General features: G+C 42.7%; 1 protein-coding gene across 2 annotated transcripts in view; it reads left to right on the forward strand.

The window, feature by feature from the left end:
* Nucleotides 1-14,315, forward strand: part of TUBGCP3 (tubulin gamma complex component 3) — a 130,801-nt gene extending 116,486 nt beyond the window's left edge. Inside the window, exons 18-22 of one of the 2 annotated variants that reach the window (XM_075918510.2) lie at nucleotides 6,613-6,701; nucleotides 6,859-6,990; nucleotides 8,631-8,771; nucleotides 9,967-10,083; nucleotides 11,707-14,302. In XM_075918510.2, coding sequence (XP_075774625.1) covers nucleotides 6,613-6,701; nucleotides 6,859-6,990; nucleotides 8,631-8,771; nucleotides 9,967-10,083; nucleotides 11,707-11,865 — 638 coding nt within the window. In that variant the 3' untranslated portion in view covers nucleotides 11,866-14,302. Of the gene's footprint in view, nucleotides 1-6,612; nucleotides 6,702-6,858; nucleotides 6,991-8,630; nucleotides 8,772-9,966; nucleotides 10,084-11,706 lie in introns of both variants that reach the window. The other variant, XM_075918547.2, reaches the window with a different exon arrangement.
* The last annotated feature ends 5,868 nt before the right edge of the window (nucleotides 14,316-20,183 follow it).

A 20,183-nucleotide genomic window follows, 5' to 3' on the forward strand; every position in this document is an offset into this window, starting at 1 on the left:
GCCATGAAGACTGAAGCAAAGAAATCATTTAGTTTCTCCGCAATGGCTTTATCGTCCTTGATTGTTCCTTTTATAGCTCGATCATCTAGGGGACCCACAGGTTTTTTAGCAGGCTTCCTGTTTCTAATGTACTTAAAAAACATTTTGTTATTTCTTTTTGAGTTTTTGGCTAGCTGTTCTCAAAATCTTTTTTTGCTTTTCTTACTACATTTTTACACTTGATTTGACAGTGTTTATGTTCTTTTCTATTTATCTCACTAGGATTGGACTTCCACTTCTTAAAAGATACCTTTTTGTCCCTCACTGCTTCTTTTACATGGTGGTTAAGCCACGGTGACTCTTTTTTAGGTCTCTTGCTATGCTTTTTAATTTGGGGTATACATTTAAGTTGGGCCTCTATTATGGTGTCTTTAAAAAGTTTCCATGCAGCTTTCAGGGATTTGGCTCTAGTCACTGTGCCTTTTAATTTCTGTTTAACAAACCTCCTCATTTTTGTGTAATTCCCCTTTTTGAAATTAAATGCCAGAGTGCTGGACTGCTGAGGTGTTCTTCCCACCACAGGAATGTTGAATGTTATTATATTATGGTCACTATTCCCAAGCGGTCCTGTAACGGTTATATCCTGGACCTGATCCTGCACTCCACTCAGGACTAAATCGAGAATTGCCTCTCCCCTTGTGGGTTCCTGTATCAGCTGCTCCAAGAAGCAGTCATTTAAGCCATTGAGAAATTTTATCTCAGCTTCTCTTCCTGAGGTGACATGGATCCAGTCAATATGGGGGTAATTAAAATCCCCCATTATTACAGAGTTCTTTATTTTGGTAGCCTCTCTAATCTCCCTTAGCATTTCAATGTCAGTATCGCTGTCCTGGTCAAGTGGTCAGTAATATATCCCTACTGCTAATTTCTTATTATTGGAGCATGGAATTACTATCCATAGTGATTCTATTGAACATGTTGATTCACTTAATATTTTTATTTCGTTTGATTCTACATTATCTTTCAAATACAGTGCCACTCCGCCACCCAGCCGGCCTGCTCTATCCTTTCTATATATTTTATATCCCGGTATGATTGTCCCCCACAGATTTTCCTCATTCCACCAGGTTTCGGTGATGCCTATTATGTCAATCTCCTCATTTAATACGAGGTACTCTAGTTCACCCATCTTATTAGTCAGACTCCTAGCATTTGTGTACAAGCACTTTAAAAATTTGCCACTGCTTATTTGTCTGCCCTTCCCTGATGCATTGGATTCCTTTGTATGCGGTTGTTTGTCTGCTCTGGCCCATAGTTTGTCCTCTCCCCTCCGTTTTTTCTGACTACAGCTTAGAGAATCTCTATCAATGGATTCTCCTCTAAGAGAAGTCTCCCTCCAATTTACGTGCATCTCTGCACCAATCGGCTTTCCCCCATCTCTTAGTTTAAAAACTGCTCTACAGCCTTTTTAATGTTTAGTGCCAGCAGTCTGGTTCCACCCTGGTTTAGGTGGAGCCCATCCTTCCTGTATAGGCTCCCCCTCTCCCAAAAGTGTCCCCAGTTCCTAATAAATCTAATCCCCTCTTCCCTACACCATCGTCTCATCCACGCATTGAGACGCTGAAGCTCCGCCTGCCTACCTGGCCCTGCGCATGGAACTGGAAGCATTTCTGAGAATGCCACCATAGAGGTCCTGGATTTCAGTCTCTTTCCTAGCAGCCTAAATTTGGCATCCAGGACATCTCTCCTACCCTTCCCTATGTCATTGGTACCTACATGTACCATGTCCACCGGCTCCTCCCCAGCACTACACATAAGTCTGTCTAGATGCCTCGAGAGATCCGCAACCTTCGCACCAGGCAGGCAAGTGACCATACGGTTCTCCCGGTCATCACAAACCCAACTATCTATGTTTCTAACCATCGAATCACCCACTCCTAACACCTGCCTCTTCCTAACTGGCATTCCCCACCGCACCCCCAGAGGTATCCTCAGTGCGAGAGGATACAGCAACATCTTCTGGGAGGAGGGTCCCAACTACGGGATGGTTTCCCTCTGCTCCCATTGAATGCTCTGTTCCCTTGAGACTTTCATCCTCCTTAAGAGCACTGGGGTCCCATTTTTACTCCTCTTTTACCTGGAGAACTCCCTCTCCAAACTCTCCTGTTATCTAACATAATGTGCTAGGAATAGTTTGTGTACAAAGAAATTAAGAGGGAAGAACCAGAAATGGTACTTATTGGTAGACCTTCAAATCTTTTGACGATTTGTATAAGATCACAAAGTGATAAAAACAAATAAAAAAACCAACCCACCACCACAGTCCGAACTTGTCCTAAACTCATTTCAGTGCTTCAGATTCTTCTTGATGGCATGATCACCTTGCAGTTAATGAAATGTAATTTCTTTATCTACATTACTTGTATAATCCTATTTGGGTAGTATCTAAACATCTCAGTCAGGCATGTCCAAAGTCCGGCCCGCGGGCCAATTGCAGCCCGTGTTCCGGTTTAATACGGCCCCACAGGTAATTTGGCAATATCTATCTCTTATGGCCCCCAACGAATCCATATGTATTGAGATAAATACATTGTAAAATCTCAGTTAATGTCAGTTGGTCTAAATCAGTTATAAATATATTTGGACACAACATGTATACTTGGTGTTATGTTCCTGTTCATATTTTTTGAACTTAAAAGTTGACAGACAACCTTTATTACCAATAATATGTAATGTACTTTACAATGTTCCTGACATATATTTCAGCTTCCTGGATTTTTTTTTCATCTGGCCTTCGGATATGAAAGGCAGAGTGATTTAACACCTGTTTAGATTTGTCATCCATGTGACAAAATGAAAAGTATGCCGTTTGCAATAAACTTTGCATAAAATAGTTAATTTGCATTTAATTTTAATGGTTCAAAGAATGTCAGGCAAAATGGTTGGCCCTCACGCATGTTCACTTCATCAAATCTGGCCCTCTTTGAAAAAAGTTTGGACACCCCTGATCTCAGTCTTTTATGTATTTTATTCTCACAACTACCTGGCATGGTAGAGAGGTGCTGCTACTCCTATTTTACAGATGGGCAGTTGAGGCAGTGAGACACTAGACCAGTGGTCACCAACTAGTAGATCGGGATCTACCAGTAGGTCTTGGAGCTTCTAACAGGTGATCCTGACTGGTTTGATAGCTTCCTGGCCAAGTGCTGGCAATTCAGTTGCCCTTCCACCCCGTCATGCTGCTCCAGCCTTTTGCCTTGGAGCTTCCCCCATGGGAACCTCCTGCTTTCTGTGCAGGTTGTGGGAGGAAGAAGAGGGGAGATGCTGATGTCAGGGTGTCCCTCCTCTTCCCACTTCTGTACCCAGTCTCCACACAGAGAGAAGGGGATGGAGGGAGCTTGGCAATGCAAATCTCTGTCACTTTCACACACTGTGTCTCTGTCATTCTCACAAACACACACTGTCCTTCCCTCTCATCTCTTGACCCAACACATATATGAGGGGTTGTTGTTACTTTTACTGCTTGCAAAGTGGGTTATTTCAGGTTTTTGACTGGTCTGTGCATTTCATAATTTTCATTTAGCTCTTATACTTGCATATAATTCTTTGAGCAGTGAGTTCTAAATACCTAACCTGTTGTGGCTGGAGTAATTATCTCTGTGGCAATTGCTGCTCCTGGACATGGCTGGCATGTCCCTGCAGCCCCTGAAAAGGCAGAGCAGGGGGTCTCCATGTGCTGTCTTTGCCTGCAGACACCACTCCTGCAGCTCCCATTGATCAGTAATGGGGAACTGGCCTGTAGAAGCTGTGGGCTCAGTGCCTGTAGATGAGGGGCAGCACATGGAGCCACTGCTGTACCTGCCAGCTGCTTTCAGGTGTGATGCAGGGCCAGGACAGGTGTAAACCTGCCTTAACCCCACTGCTCCACCACCAGGAAGCCATCTCAGTTAAACAATGCCCCGCCAGAGCCTGCTTCCTGAATCCTTGTCCCAGTCCTGAACTTCTTCCTGCACCCAACCTCCTGCCCCAAATGTGAGTCCCCCTGCACCCAAATGCCTTCCCCACCCACACTCCAAACTCCTTGGACCAGAACCTGCACTGCAGCCCCCTACCCCAGCCTGGTGAAAGCAAATGAGATTCAGGGAGGAGAGGGAATGGAGTGAGCGGGCTGAGGCCTCAGAGAAGGAGTGGAACAAGGGCAGGGCCTCAAAAAGGAGTGGGAAGGAAGTGGGGGCAAGGGTATTTGGGTTTGAGGTAGATCTTACATTGTACTTAAATTGAAAAAGTGATCTTGTGGTTAAAAAGGTTGTAGACCACTGCACTAGACTGTATCCAAGGAATGCGTTAACTCTTCTGCTTTTTTTCACAGAAGAGCAAATGCACTCTTTTGGGGAGCCCTGTACACTTAGTTTCACGAGGCATAAGGGCTCTGCCGAAAGAGGAGGCTTTTTCACCATTTGACCCTGTCTAGACTGTGGCAAATGGTGGAAAAGCCTCTTTTGCAAAAGCGATCTGAAAAAGCTACGCAAATTGTAGAGCGCAGTTTGGGTAACTGTTTCCGATAAAGCCCCGTAGTCTAGACCTAGCTTTAGTGATTTATTGAAGGTCATGCAGGAACTTTGTGGATTTGAGAAGCAAAAGGCTTTGACATACTGCAAAGTCCTAATACACCGTATGATAGACAGCTGGTTCCTTGTTTGTCTTGCAATGCATAGAAATTCATTAGAGCTGTGGTCACCAACCCGATGGGTCGATCGGGAAGCCCCGACTAGTCGATGGCGAGGTGTTGGGGACCCTCCCCCCCCACACACACTTCCTCCCATCCCGAAGAAGCCCCACTACCTACCTCCAGCAACAAGGGAGGTAGTGCTGCCTTCCTGCAGGTTGGACGGAAGTCCAGCAGCTGTGCGCCACTTCTGGGGTTTGAGGAAGTGCGCAGGCTGCTCCCCCTTCCCCAAACAGCCGGCACCGTACCTCAAAGCAGGCCTGTGGCGCACTGGGGACTTTCTGCGCGGGGGGGAAGAGGGAGGTAGGAGTCCCCAGAGGAGGCATGTGCCGGGGCTTCCCTTTTCCGTGCAGTGGGGGAGGAGGGGTTAGAAGTCCTGTGAAGAGGCGCACGCCTGGACTTCCCTCTACGGAGTAGGAGGGGAGAAGGAGAGGACTCCGAGAGGAGACATGCGACCGGACTTTCCTCCTCTGGCAAGGAGTTGTCCCTGGATGAGGCGCGTGCTGGGGACTCCCTGTCCCCTACACCAGAACCCACTGGCACCCTGTCCCCACTGGCACCCTTTCCACTGCAGTAGAACCCACTGGCACCCTTTCCCCTGACCCTTGTCCCCACTGGCACCCTGTTCCCACTGGCACCCCATCCCCTGCTGCAGAACCCTGTCCCCTGCCACAGAACCCACTAGCACCCTTCCCCAGTAGCATGTCCTCTGCTCCCACCACCACCACAGTTGGGGCCACATTAGTGAGGTGGGGGTGGGGGGGTTTGGAGGAGTTGACTCAAAACAGGTTCCCCGCCCTTCTCATAAATAAAGACAATGCTGAAACTTTTTGTGTTTGACATATTTTATTTAAAAATTAAGCCTGGCCAACAAACCCCCAATTGGGGCCAAGCCCCCATCTAGCCGCAGCATTATAATACTCTTGTATCCTCCCCCACGACTCTAGATCTGAGCCTATCATATAGTGGAACCCCCTGTCCTGAGCCTCTCACATCCCCAAACTCCTGCACCTCCACATCCTCAGTCTTCTGCCACAACACTCCTGCACCATCCACACACTGCCCATCTTACTCCCAACCTCCCTGCCCTGAGCCCCTCACATACTCCAACCCAAACTCCTGCACCCTCACCCAATCCCAACACTCCCCATCCTGGAGCCCTCTCCTCAAGCCAGCATCCCCTTCTCCACCTCCTCCTGCATCCAAATTCCCTCACAGACCTTGCACCTCTTACCCCTTCCCTCACCCAAATCCCTCATTCCCACCCCAGAGCCCACACATCCTGTCACCACCCTGTGAAGGTATGGCTAGACTGCAGAATTTTTTCCGGGGATTCCAGAGGCATCCCGGAAAAATTCTTCCACATCCAGGAACACGTTTGTTTTTCCGCTTTTTTTAGCGGAACAGCAAACATGCTCTTTCAGTAACACCTATATTCCTCGTTCCATGAGGAATAAGGGAGCTTCCGAAAGAAGGGTGTGTTTTTTTTTTTTTTTTTTTTTTTTTTTTTTTTTGACATTTGGCCCAGTTTTGGGGGAAAAAAAAAAAAAACCTGCAGTGTAGCCATACCCTGAGAGTGTATAAGGGCTGGGGATAGCAAGTGATGGAGAGGAGGAGAACAGAGGGTGCGGCTTCAAGGAGGGGGTGGGATTTTGAGGGTAGGATGGGGCAGTAGATCTTGGTTTGTTCTGACATTTAAAAAGTGATCTTGGATGTAAAAAAGTTGGAGACCACTGCATTAGAGAGATTTTTGCTCAACTCTTACTATCTAGTATTAAATCTAATGATGAAGACCAATAACTTTTACTCTAGTGTACTTAATATGTTGAATAAAGCAATATTAATATGCTGGCTCTTGTGTTTCTGTCCTTTTCTTTTAACATAGAAACTCTGGGTTTTTTTTACAGAGCTTTCTGGGGTGCTGCATCAGTGTCACGTTCTGGCATCAGAAATGGTCCATTTCATACATCAAATGCAGTATTACATTACATTTGAGGTACATTTTATCCATCTATTTTGTTGTTGTTGAAAAGGGAGTATAGTCACATTTAATAACTGAGGTGACTTCTGTTGTGTCTTCTGTTTAGAGTAGAAGAGTAACTATATAATCTATCAAATATAAAACAGCTCAGCCCTGAATCCTTATTTTCTAGGTACTTGAATGCTCATGGGATGAGCTTTGGAACAAGGTCCAACAAGCACAGGACTTGGACCACATCATCGCTGCTCACGAAGTATTCCTGGACACAATCATCTCTCGCTGTTTGTTAGACAGTGACTCCAGAGTAAGCCTTTTTCTTTGTATAAAATCATAGCTTTGTTATGTCAGCTCCTGCTTAAATGATAAAATTGTTTTTTATTATAGTAGCTCATAGAGTCCTCCTCTCCCCCCAGGTACAGGTACAGTATACCTTCCCTTCGTTGAATCCTCTTCTCCAGCTACCCCTTTCTTTAAGTGACCTCTTTTGCTTACATGTCTTCCACCAACTACAAACTAATGGCTCAGATCTACCACTCCCACCCTGCATCTCGGCTAGTCTAACATCTCCAGGATGTCTTGCCATTAATTTAAACTTTGCAGGGCCAACATTGAACTTTCTATATCACTGGTCAGAGGCTTGAGTGACAAGTGTCCACAGAGTATCATCATCTCCCACTCCAGCATCATTCTGACCATGTTTGATGATACACATAGCTTTGAGTCGCCTCCGCTATCGGCCCCACCTCTCCCACACCAAACACAAGCTTCTGATTAGACCTAGTTGGGGAAAAAAGGAAAAGAAATTGTAACTTTGGTATTGAATATTTTTCCTGGCTTTCTGAAATGTTGTCAAGCTTTGACCAGCTTTACTTCTAGTATTTACCTTTTAAGTTCCTAAAATTTAAATCTTTTTTGTATCTTATCACATTTCTGCACATGCTGATTCCTATCTGTTGCATCATTTATCCACTTCTCCCACGAGAATCTTCAGACTTTCCTCAATGACTCCTTTTATGTGTGGAACACCCTCTGCAGACTAAAATGTGAACTCACTTCTCTGCTCCTTCAGATAACTTCTCAAGACTTGTTCTTCCATGATACTTATGGGGATCTGTCGATAGATAGATAGATAGATCTAGTAGAAACTTCAGATTTTTCTTTTTGATCTGTGTAAATGCCTTTTCTCATTACATTGCCCTCGTCTCGTCTCTCATATTCATTTCAATTGTGTAATCTACCCACTTGTTGTATCTTGCTTTGGTTATATTGTAAGCACTTTGGGTGGGAACCATATTGTTTTGTATAACCCTGAGTGCTTCCAAGCACTATTATAATACAAAAAATTATTTCCTTGATGGGCCACTTAGCCAGAAAAGCTGCATTTGAATTTGAGAAGGACAATACCAGAATAAAACCCTTCAAGTAAAAATGCAGTTGTTTTACACAGCTAGTAAGAGCTGTACAATTGGTAAGAATTAAACAAGAATCTTGTGGGAGAACCAACAGGAACTGCAAAATGACCTGGCTTTCCTTCCAGACTTACTGTAGCAATAACAAAATTATTTTGGACCTATGGTGGACTATTGGCCATCTGTTTTACTCCACTCTTCCCCTTCCATGTTCTTAACCATTGTAATGATTTTAAGATAGAAAAGTGGGTCACTTGGATTGCATTTGGGGTGCCTATGCAGGAACAGAGGATGTTGCTGTTGCAATATGGATTGGCCCTTATTGTTTCTAGTAAGAAATATATTAATGTTTCGATTTTGGGGGGGGGGGATTTTTTTGTTGTGAATTTGGGTTTTCTGCATAGTTGTGCTCAAAGTTACCAATTGGTTTCCATCTTAATCATTCTTTGGAACCACAACAAACATAACAGTAGCTCTTAAATCCTGCTATGTCCAGAATTTTCTCCTTTTTTACCCTCCTTATCAATCTTCACAGGCACTTCTTAACCAGCTTCGAGCCATTTTTGACCAAATCATTGAGCTTCAGAATGCTCAAGATGTAATGTACAGAGCTGCTTTGGAGGAGCTGCAGCGAAGGTTGCAATTTGAAGAGAAAAAGAAACAGCGTGAACTTGAGGTACAGTAAGGCTGCCAGCACGATGAATTATGGGTAAAGCTAAGATTTTTTTTTTTTTTTTAGTTAAAATTCACGGACCGGTCATACAAAACTACATGGAAGCCTGTGACTTGTCCCTGACTCTTGCTACAAAAATAACTGACAAACTGGGGAGAGAAGGAAGGTCCCATCTTCCCACCCCACTGCTGGAAACTGGGTGGGGGGACCCATGTGGCAGCTGGTAGCTCCAGTCCTGCTGTGATAGGGCTGAAATGGAAAATGTCATGAAGGCCTCTGGAAATCAGGATTCTGTGTCTTCTGTGACATAATCATAGCTTTAATTATGGGTCACAATTATTTGAGACAGATGAAAGAATTTATTTTTTTAATTTAAAGTGTATGGGTTTTTTTAAAGATCAAATGAATATCCAAAGTTGTTAGGTTATTTTGCCAAAAGTTAAAAATATAGCCAGGCTACCAGAGTATCCTGAAATAGCTATCCCGCAACTTCACAGCAAGCCTGTTATTTCAAAATATAATGGGCTCTGTATTCCGATGTCCCTATAAACCTCATTCCACAAGGAGTAAATAATTACGAAATAAGCTATTTCAAAATAAGACTGAAATAAGATACGCAATCTGCATAGCTCAAATTGTGTATGTTCTTTCAAGCTATGGTGCAGTATAGATGCACCCAAAGAGAATAAGCAACTTCCACATGCTCTATAGGTTAAATAAAATGTCTTTCAGCATGTCTTGATAGTAAGCCATTTTTGAGCTGGTTCAGGCTGAAGAATGGGGAGTAGAGTTACGGCTCTGGATCTCTGATGGAAAATGTCTTTCCTCATCCTAAAAATCAAATAATTTCCCCTTCCACCGTACATATACATTCCGTTGGAAGAGTGGACATGTGAGGAAACCAGCTCATTCCTAAACACACACAACGTGTGGAATTCTTATTTATCACTTTTATATAATAATTTTTGGCAAGTGTTTTATAACTTGACATCTTTGTTGATTCATAATACAATCAACTTTGTTAGTTTATATTTATTTCATAACCAATGTGAAGAGTTGGCAGTCACAATATAAGACTCTGCATATGTAGCCTATGATGATGATTTTCAGTGTATGAACATGTCAGTTTATGGGTCCAGCTACCAACTGGACTAGTTTATAAATGGGAGGTTTAACATCTCTCTCGCTTTGTTCTTAGGGTGAGTGGGGAGTAACTGCATCCGAAGAGGAAGAAGAGAACAAAAGGATTAGAGAGTTTCAAGAGTCTGTACCAAAAATGTGTTCACAGCTGCGAATACTTACACATTTCTATCAGGTGATCTTCACATTTATAAGGATTGTTTAATATGAACGAAGAGGATAAGTTTGCCAACTTTGTATACATTTGAGTTTCTAAAAATCAAATCTACCTGCAATTTCTATATGAATGTTCACCTGTCCCATGATTTGGATTTTTTTTTAAACATCCATGTTAGCTAGTCCTAAATACAGTATATCTTGACTTTTAAATATGTTTAAATTAACTCAAAGGTGGCTCCATGAAAAACATCAACCTTAGGAAAATTGATAGTTTGTAGGTGGATGACATTTGGGAACTTCTAGTAGCTGTTCTGTGTGAGCATTCAAAGCAAGTACTTTCTTACCTGATACAGCGAGAGTCTCTCCTGTTAAGTCTCAAACTTGTTTCATAATGGATTTAATAGATCTTTTTAAAGTAATCTTAATCAACATAATCCCAGTTGCATTCCATTTACCTTCTTAATCTTTGCAAATGATTACTATCCAAATAATTCTCTAGAAGAAACAGTCAATTTCTGTTCTCATTTTAGGGATGTCAAAGTGGGTAGTGTATGAGCAGCTAAGTGAAAGCATGCAGAGTCACATGCTGTGAAAAGAGAATTATTCAGACTTACTCTTAATTAGTTACATTTTATTCCAAATGCACTATTTCTCAAGGAAGCCAGTAGTTACATTTCAAGCAAAGCATTCCACCGGATTTTTTTAAAGGAAATTAATGTTACTGCCATCTACCATAAGACATTAGAGCCACACTTCTATCAATTTATGAAGGTCAGGAAATTGACCATCAAGGATAAATTTTCAGTTTTATCTTGCTCTATTGTGTCTACTTGTCAAATCTCATATAAAATGTCTCATCATGTACTTTTCTGAAACCCCTGCAAAGTAGCACTGGGCAGTATAAAGACAGCATTTTTAAGATTTAGCTACTCAAAGGCCAGTAAATAAAATCTATAAAGTTAGATGAAGATTTTGCTGATATCTTCTTCATTTTAATGCATATTCTGCTGTTCATATTTTCTTACATGTTTAATACTTTAGACAAAATACAAGATGTTAAATGGAGGCATACTAAATAAAAATAAACAAATTAGAAGAAACTTCTGTCTCCATGTGAATTATGCTCTGCATTTTATTTAGCTTTGTTGTAGGACTGATGTGGGCCTGAGACAGTAAAACTCACGTAGATTTTTTTGCCACAAGTAGTTCCACCATTACTGCTTGTAAGGATGTATTATGTCTATACCGGCTGTTCTGGCTGTTATATTACCTGTTCAGCATGTCTTTACTCAACACACTCAATCTTTTGCAATACCAATTTGTGGGTATCTGGCAACAGCTAGGTACATTAACATGGGTCCTACAATTGACAGGTACTTCTGCTGTTATATGTATCTTGGATTTTGTTATTTCCACTCCAGCTCATCTGATGAAGTGGGTCTTACCCACAAAAGCTCCTGATACTATATATTTTGATTTGTTATAAGCATTCTGCTTGCCCTTCCTTTTGGCATTCCCTATTCCTTTTATGATGGTGCTACCATTCAGATAATTAGTTTGTCAAAATATAGTGTTACAAATGAATGACACCATCTGTACATTCTGATGAATCTCCTATTTTTTCACTTTTTTTTTTCAGGGTATTGTGCAGCAGTTTTTGATCTTACTGACAACCAGTTCTGATGAAAGCCTTCGATTTCTTAGCTTTAGATTGGACTTTAATGAACATTATAAAGCAAGAGAACCAAGACTTCGTATGTCTTTGGGCACTAGAGGGAGACGCAGCTCACATATGTGAAGCAACTTCTAATGACTGTTCCTGGATTTCTGAAGAATGTTAAACCTGGTATTGAACAAGGCAGTCAACATCTACATACTAAAACCAAATGGCATGCGATAGGTGTCTACCATTTCTACAGGCAATATGTTTTCAGTCATGTGATTGTGTGACACTATAGGACAGAAAGCAAAAAAGTCTTGTTTTTTACATTGACATTTGTAATATTACCAAATTAAATGGGCTGGTTTAAACTGTTCCAACTGATCTGCTAAATCTTCCTCTTAATGAAGACAGTATTTTATTTGGGGCTTTTTAAGCTCTCCTCACTGTAACTTACATTTGTCTCCAGGAAATCACATCTTAGTTTGTTTCAGAAGGCACCGTTTCCTTTTTTAACAATAAAATAAGGTGTTATTTTTTTCTATATATATTTGTTCTATTGGGATATTACTTTTGTTAAAGCCAAGAGATTTGGATCCAGACCTAATATCCTTATAAAGAAAAACATTTTACTATACTGATTTTCAGTGTTGTGATGTATTTGTGTGAGAAACTTTGTATCCTGGTATGTAAACTTTACATACATTTTTAATTCTTTTCTCTGTTCAAGGATAACATTTTCAAAATTTTAATTTATTATTCCAGGCAAATTCTGCTACAACATAAAAGTGAATTACAGGAACATAACGGATGTGACATGTATAACATAACATCCTAAAAAATGAAGTTAAAACCTCAGTACTGTCCCAAGTGAAGTAAAGAAATGTGTATATATGGATAGAAGTGAATGAAGTATTTTGTGTTCAAAATCTGATGACTAGAAGAAATTGACTTGGATAATGAAGACTACTTATTTCTTTCCTTGCCTATTTTTCCATTGTAAATATTTATATATTGCTGTCCAGATGTTAGGGGGAAATTGTTTTTGTAAAGATGTCATTATATCAAGTCATTCAAGTATCCATTTATTATGTTCCACAAGTAAAAGCTTAGAAGAATAAAAACACAACTATCTTTCAAATACTTTGCTGGTTTTTTTGTGACTGGAAAGTGACACGGTTTTGGAGAAGATGGGAAAAGGGTAAACTGTATACCAATAGGCATTTATTTTCTTTTTTTAATTACAAAACCCCCATCCATAGCAGGTCTTAGTATGCTCTCAGAAACTAAGAGTTTGCAATTCTGCAAAAAGTTGTAATGTACAAATAACTACACTCAAATTCCAACCGTTCAGTTCCATAACAAATCAACCCATGTGATCAGTGACCCTGATTAAGTACCCCAAAGCTAACCTCTTTCCCTTTCCCCTCCCAGAACATCTGGGGAAACGGCCTACATGGCATGCTGTGAAGCTCCTTTGTTTATCAAGTTTGAGCTACTTTGGATCAAGCGGGAAGAAAAATTTCATTGTTGAGGACTGCTCAATGAGAACACTCTGCCATGCAACAGCCTTGCCTACTTTTAAACACTGGTGCTTCAACTCAAGTTCCTCCACTGTCTATATCGTGGTATCAATGGGGAAAGGTCCTTCAGATAAGGAGGCTGTGCAGGTCATCAGCCAAGAGGAACATGGGCCTTAATCACAGGTTGTGGAACAAAGGTCATTTAGCTCCAGTACATGAAAGAGACAGCTAAAGATTGAGCAAAGATGATGTAAGATGTTTTCCATTTTCAGTATTGCTCTGGACTGTGAACACAATTCTGCCTTAAACGTCAGGTTTTTCTTAAACGGTAGCTTTGCCCCACAGCTGGAAGCACTTGAAATATAGTGAATTAATCAGCATGTCAACTTGAAACAAATCAATTGACCAAGACCTTGTGGCTTCTAAAGTAGAGACAGACACACTTTTTCGCTTCCCTCCCAACTACAATGTAAAATGTCATGCATTTTCAACAAAATCAGCCGGATTCATCCTGAAACTTTCACCACTGATGTTTTAGTTGTTTTTTCCCTCTTGCTTCATTTGTTGCAGATCAGGGTGATCTGTGAGAAGAAAGCTGTGGATTAAGACATCTAAGGGCCAGTGCACTGATGGAAAACGAGTCTTGTACAGTATAAAGTGATACTCAATCATCAGGAGAATGGTCTGAGACTGGAACAGTGTTCTTCAATTTGTTTGGAAATGTCCAGGCTCAATTAACCTCTGAGGGCAAACCATCAAAACAGGCACATTGCCCTGCCAGGAAAGCTGTCCCCTAACTGTAGAGTACTCTATTTACCCACAGTGACAGTTTCTTCCTAATCCCTATTAGCTAACGGCTGGTTTACGCCCTGAAGCAGAAAGAGTTGTATCCCTTACAAAACTCATGGGATTTTTAAATCCTTGTTGTCGCTCTGGCTATTATTTTTGTGCATATAAAAATCTGATTTTTTAAAAATAAATTCGACTAGCCCCTTTTCTTAAATGTAGCAACAAAATCACATTAACTGCACTGTGTGGAAAAAATACTGCCCTTCATCAATTTTAAATGTGTTGTTTTTCAAGTTAATTGAATGACTCCCTGTATTGGGAAGGATTTTTGTTGTTGCATTTTCAACTTTCTCATGTTTTCATCATCTTCACTCCACCTAAACTGCCCTAATAACAATCTTTTTTCCCAAGTATACAAAGGCATTTATTCCATCCATAGACAAGTTCGTGTCTTTTATCTTCCTTCAGCACTGTGAGCCATTGCTCCTTTCCTCACTGAGGCTCTCATCTATGTAGATGCCCTTGATTCACTCTGCTTTCCTGGTTCTCCTCCTATCTTGCTTAACTGAGCTTGTTGTGTTGACCTTGGAGGATCCTATTTCCCCCTCTGTTTGTCCCACTCTGATGCCCCTTCTGGGTATGTTCACTGTCCTCTTCTGCAATTCAAATCACTTCTTTTCAACTGCCATTTCACAATGACTTGCAAATATACCTCTTCCCCTGACAATTTAGGTTACATCCCCACCTGTCTCCCCAGTGAGCCAGTTTATTACCCACTCAGACTTGCTACTTACATTTTTGAATTCCAACATGCTCACAATGAGGCTATCTAGTCCCTGTTAGAGTATGTCTGCACTTGCCCCCTCTTTCGAGAGAGGGATGCAAATGCAGCTGAGTGAAATTGCAAATAAAGCGCGGATTTGAATTTTCCACACTTCATTTGCATATTCGCGTTATGGCACTATTTCGAAAAAAGAAATGCTGTCTAGATGCGGTTATTTCGAAAAAAAGCTCTTCTTCCGAAATAACTGGTAAACCTTGTTGTAGGAGGAATAAGGGTTATTTCAGAAGAAGGGTTTTCTTTCGAAATAACCAGGTCTAGACAGCTTTTCTTTTTTCGAAATAGCGCCATAACGGGAATATGCAAATGAAGCGTGGGAAATTCAAATCCGCGCTTCATTTGCAATTTTGCTCAGCTGCATTTGTACCCCTCTCTCGAAAGAGGGTGCAAGTGTAGACATATCCTTAGATAAAATGCTTAACAGGGACTGACATTTGTGGCTTGAGAACATGACCAGAATGTATGTAACTGATGCAAGGACCTGAATTTGTAGACAGCATGGAACAATAGCTTTTGAGAGCAGGGAACTGTTCCAAGTATCTTAATTATATATTAATTCCAAAACCTCTTTCAGCACCATCCCAGCATAGGATGTGTCTGGTCTCCCCACCCATGCCAATATATCCTGGACACCAAGGTAAGTACTGGGGGACCATAGCACAATCACTCCTGCTGTTCTTGGTGAGAATAGGGATCTCATTTTGCTGCTTTCCCACCCTTGAAGAAAGGAGCCCCTTGGCAAATTCCACTCTATGGATTGCCTGGTTATGCCCCAGGAAATCCTAGTTATAGTGTGCCTAAATCTCCAATTTGTCTTCATCTGGCCCTGTGCCTCAGTTCATCTTCTCGGAGAGGGTTATATGATGTTAGAGGAAAAGGTGACATCACTTGGACTTAAGAAACTAGACATGATGGAGAACTGGAGTCTTACATTTCATATCTTATTCTCTTTGGTAATGGCACGTAAAAATTCACTTTATCAGATTGCCTCACAAGCACTATTGAAGCACTTCATAACTCTTATATCATGTATGGAAGCATTATTATCCCAGTTTTTATAGGTGAGGAACTGACCTTTGGTCTACAGTGGAAGTTTAGGTCTAACTTAGCAGCATTAGATTGATTTTTCTAAACACTGAGTCCTCACTATCAAGTCTGTTCCATTGGTTTAAGTACTGTTAAAACTCAATTTCTGTACTGTGCTTTCATGAATATGGCTAAATTTGACCTTGCATTGTTGACTTTATGGTAGTGCATATGCGGTGCTGTAAAAGTCAACTTTCTTGGCCTCTGCTGCTTTCCAGGTCAACAGGAAAAGCCCCAAGTAAATTTTGAATTTCATCTGTGTGAAAGCAGGTAGCACGCCGAAGCAGCACAACTTACCATGAGTTCCCAGGGTTGCAGATGAGCACATGAATGGAGCTTGAAGGAGATCATGGATCTCATTACTAGGAGAGGAATCTGTTCTCACAGAACTACAAACCAGCAAAATAAACGCAGGTATCTATGCCAAGATTGCAAATTGCATGGAGGAGAAAGGATACGTCAGGGATACCCAGCAGTGCTGAATGAAAATATAGGCACTAAGGCAATCTTACCAAAAGACAAATGAGGCAAACGGATGGTCTGGATCATTGTCACAAACATGCTGCTTCTATGAGCAGCTGTATGTGATCCTTGGGCAAGATCCGACCAGCTTCTTTAGCCAGTCCATGGATTCCTTCCAAGACACTTCCCTTGCAGCTTCAGGCAGCAGCGTAGAGGACAGCATGAATGAGGAGGAGAGGGAGAATGTTCAGCGGGCCAGCAATGTCACCAAGAGCCAACAACTTTTTATAACTCCTCCTCCCAGGACATCTTGCAGTTGGGCACAGATCCCGGCGCAGACACTTCTGGTGAGTTCACATTTTTTATCTTGCTAAAAGTGGGTTAAGACAGTTGTGGGTGATTGGTGGCCATTGTGCCTATACAACAGGGGTCCCCAGAACAGCTTGCTAACATGTCTGGAGACAGAATGGGAATTCTTCCTGCACATCTCCATGAAGCTCTCACAGACGAACTCTTTAATCCTTCTCACAAGGTGTCTGGGGAGGCCTGCTTTATTCCATCCTCCACTATAGGACACCTTTCCAAGCCAGTAGTAAGTGGTCTGGCATCACTGTAGCACAAAGCAACATAAGGTCCAGGTTTCTGGCCACATTGTCAGCATCTGCTCCTGATCATGCTCTGTGTGATTTGGAGAAGACAGATATTGACAACCTGGATATGGAGCAGGGAAAGCTATTACTGATGCCTCTGCAAATCTCTGTTTGCTTGTCCCCATTGAAGCATGGCTTGAACTCCTGCCCTGCCCTGCTTCCAGGCCCGGACCCCATTCTGGATGCCTGCCTCTGTGGGTGCTGTGTGAGCCCCTGCCCTGTTCCATCCTCCCCCCCACTCAGACCCCCTTCCTTTTGCAGGCTCATGCCCTGGCCTGTCCCTTACCATGCCTGCCACCAGAGTCCAGCTGCTCCCTTAAGAACTCTGAGGTGCATCTGGTGCACGGTGGCTTTTTAAAAGCACAACCGTGGTCTTGTACTTAACACATCCCTATTGTCTTGAGATAGACCTTCCTTTTATTCTAACACAATGTTTCTCAAAGTGGTCCGTGAAACCACTCTGAGAAACCTGTAACTGGCTGCTCCGGTGTGTTTCTTTACTGGCTGTGCAGTCATGGAACCTTGCCGTTTGCAGCCAAGGGGAGCCGGGGGAAGCGCAGTGGAATGGGTCACCACTTCCCACAACTCCCTTTGACTGCAAACAGCAAACCAGGAGCTAATGGGAGCCTCAACGCTCCATGGCTGTATAGCCAGTAAATAAACACACCAGAGCAGCCAAGGTAGCAGGTTTCTGAGTGGTTAGAGAGACCACTTGGAGAAACACCAGTCTAACATTGTAGAGCATAAACCCTAATCTGTATCTCCTGAAAAGTCTGCCCTTCGCATTTTGTTATAGCGGGGACAGCAGTGAGCCTGCTGCGCACGCCCAGTCTAGCCAGCGATCCATCTAGCACAAATCTGCAGGTGAAAATGAACTAGAGATGACATGTTCAAGGAGCAAATGCAGTCCATCCACTTGGACAAGGGAGTGCTTATGCAAGTGAAGGGATACGCTGCTGGAGCGCACATGCGCAGAGCATGACAGAAGAGAATGCAGGGACTGAAAGTGAGGAACCAGGAGGGAGTCTTGTCATCTATGGTGGATGTGAGAATTCCATATGGCTTTCCAGGACACCAACATGCACAGGCCCCCCTCTCCAACCTTGTGGACCAACATTCCCTCCTCACAGAGTTCCATAGCTTCCTCTCCCAAAGGCCCTAGAACACACAATGGGGAGGAGGAAGTCAAGGGCACCCTCACACTCAAGCTCCAGGTATGTGTTGCAAATAAATTGGTTCTCCTCACATTTATGATCACCTCTCCTCTCCTCCCCCTGCCCCCTGAAGCTCCCTCGCTGGAATCCTTTTCTGCCTCTGCTGTGTTTCCTAAATAAAAATGCATGATTTTTGAGCAACAGTCTCCATTAGCTGCCATCACAATGGGAATGTTGCGTTCACTGAGATCTAACCTAGTCAGTAGATGACAGAGCCTTCCCTTTAAATGCCTAAAAGCACATTCTGCACTTGCTCAGCCTGAAGTTAAATTGATCCTTACTGTGGGTTGAGGCTGCCCATGTACAACTTCATGAGTCACAGGAGCAAGGGGTGGGCTGGGGTGCCAAGGATTGCTACTGGCAATTTTCCAGTCTGGCAAAAAAGTTCCAGATTCCAGCTTGCCAAAGAAGCAGGAGTCTTAAACATGCACCTTTCCAAACCATTCCATATTGATGTCCGAGAAATGATCTCTGTGAGCCACCTGCGTCTGCGGCACCATCGAGAAGTACCCATTGCCGTTTATGGACTCCTTGGAAAAATGGTTGAGTGCCAATTGGGGATATGCTTTCCACCTATTTTCCCACCACCATTAGGTATCCCCAGCATAGCAAAGCCCTCCATTTTATGTTTTCCATGTTTCTCAGAGTCACTACCCTCCGTAGCACAAGGGTATTGATTACCTTGGGTACTTGGATTACAATGGCTCCCGCTGTAGATTTCCCTACTATGAATTGATTCCCAACTGTCAGGCTTCCACAGGGCAATTGAGAACAGGTTCTCTTTCTGGCATTTTTGTGTTTCAGAGCAGGGGAAAAGGAATTTGAAAACTTCCATGAAAATGGCCGCCTCCATACAGAAGTTTTGCAGTCACTGCTGATTTTCCCATGCCTGCATCACAATGCAGTCCCACCAATCTATGCTTGTTTGACAGCACCAGAACCAGTGCTCCACTGTGTCCAGAGAATTAAATGCCAGAAGCATTTGCCTGTCACTCAAGTGCTTTGCAGAAAAGTATGTTCACAACCTTCCAAGATTCGTCCTCATTCCGGCGGACCCTGGATATACTCTGGACATACTCCAGCTTTAGGTGCACCATGGTTAATAAGATCATAATGCTTTGATGCTCAACGGGATCCACAATGGGGTCCATGCTTACGCTGCTATGGCATCTCCATGAATAGCTAAGGGGGGGAAACATGCAAAAAGACTTGTTGGCCATTGCTCTGAAGTGGGGGTAGAGTGGGAAGGAGGAAATTATTGCATTATGGAATGCTGACTAAATACCTAGAACCACCCACTGCAGTTTTGGTCCCAGCCAAAAGGGGCACAGGCACTGTGGGATAGCTACCCATAATCAATCGCTCTCAAAGTAAAAAATGTTAGCCACTTTACTGGGGATGCATTTGAACTACTTTGCATTCTTGCGCACAGTGCTTACCAAATCAGGTGCTAAAAAAAAATTTGATCTTAATAAATTTGATCTTATCTCTGTGTAGACATGGCCTGAGACAAAACTACAGGTTCAACAAAACTCAAAGGCCTATGTAAATCTAATCACGTGAATTGTCCCATTCACTTCAAAGGCACTACTTGCATGTATGTGTCCTTTTTAAAATCCTTTGTTGAATTGGCCCAAGTGAGAGGTCCCTGAACTCTGGGGTTCTCTGGGGAACTATGTTGCTGTAGAGCAAAGAGGTTAGGGCCAGCTCCCACAGGGGACAGGGAGAAGGAGCATCACCCAGCCCTCTCTGTTCCCAGTTCTTCCCTAGTCTAGTCCACAGCCCTTTACCCAGCCTCACCCCCTAACTGTGACCTGACTGCAACTCTTTACTTTGACCTCAGCCCCTGCTAGCGGCTCTGTTCCCAACTCTGCTGCCAGACCCAGCTGTG

This window comes from Pelodiscus sinensis, chromosome 1, assembly GCF_052426305.1.
Source record: "Pelodiscus sinensis isolate ZL-2025 chromosome 1, ASM5242630v1, whole genome shotgun sequence".
In the NCBI taxonomy this organism is placed as follows: Eukaryota; Metazoa; Chordata; order Testudines; family Trionychidae; genus Pelodiscus; species Pelodiscus sinensis.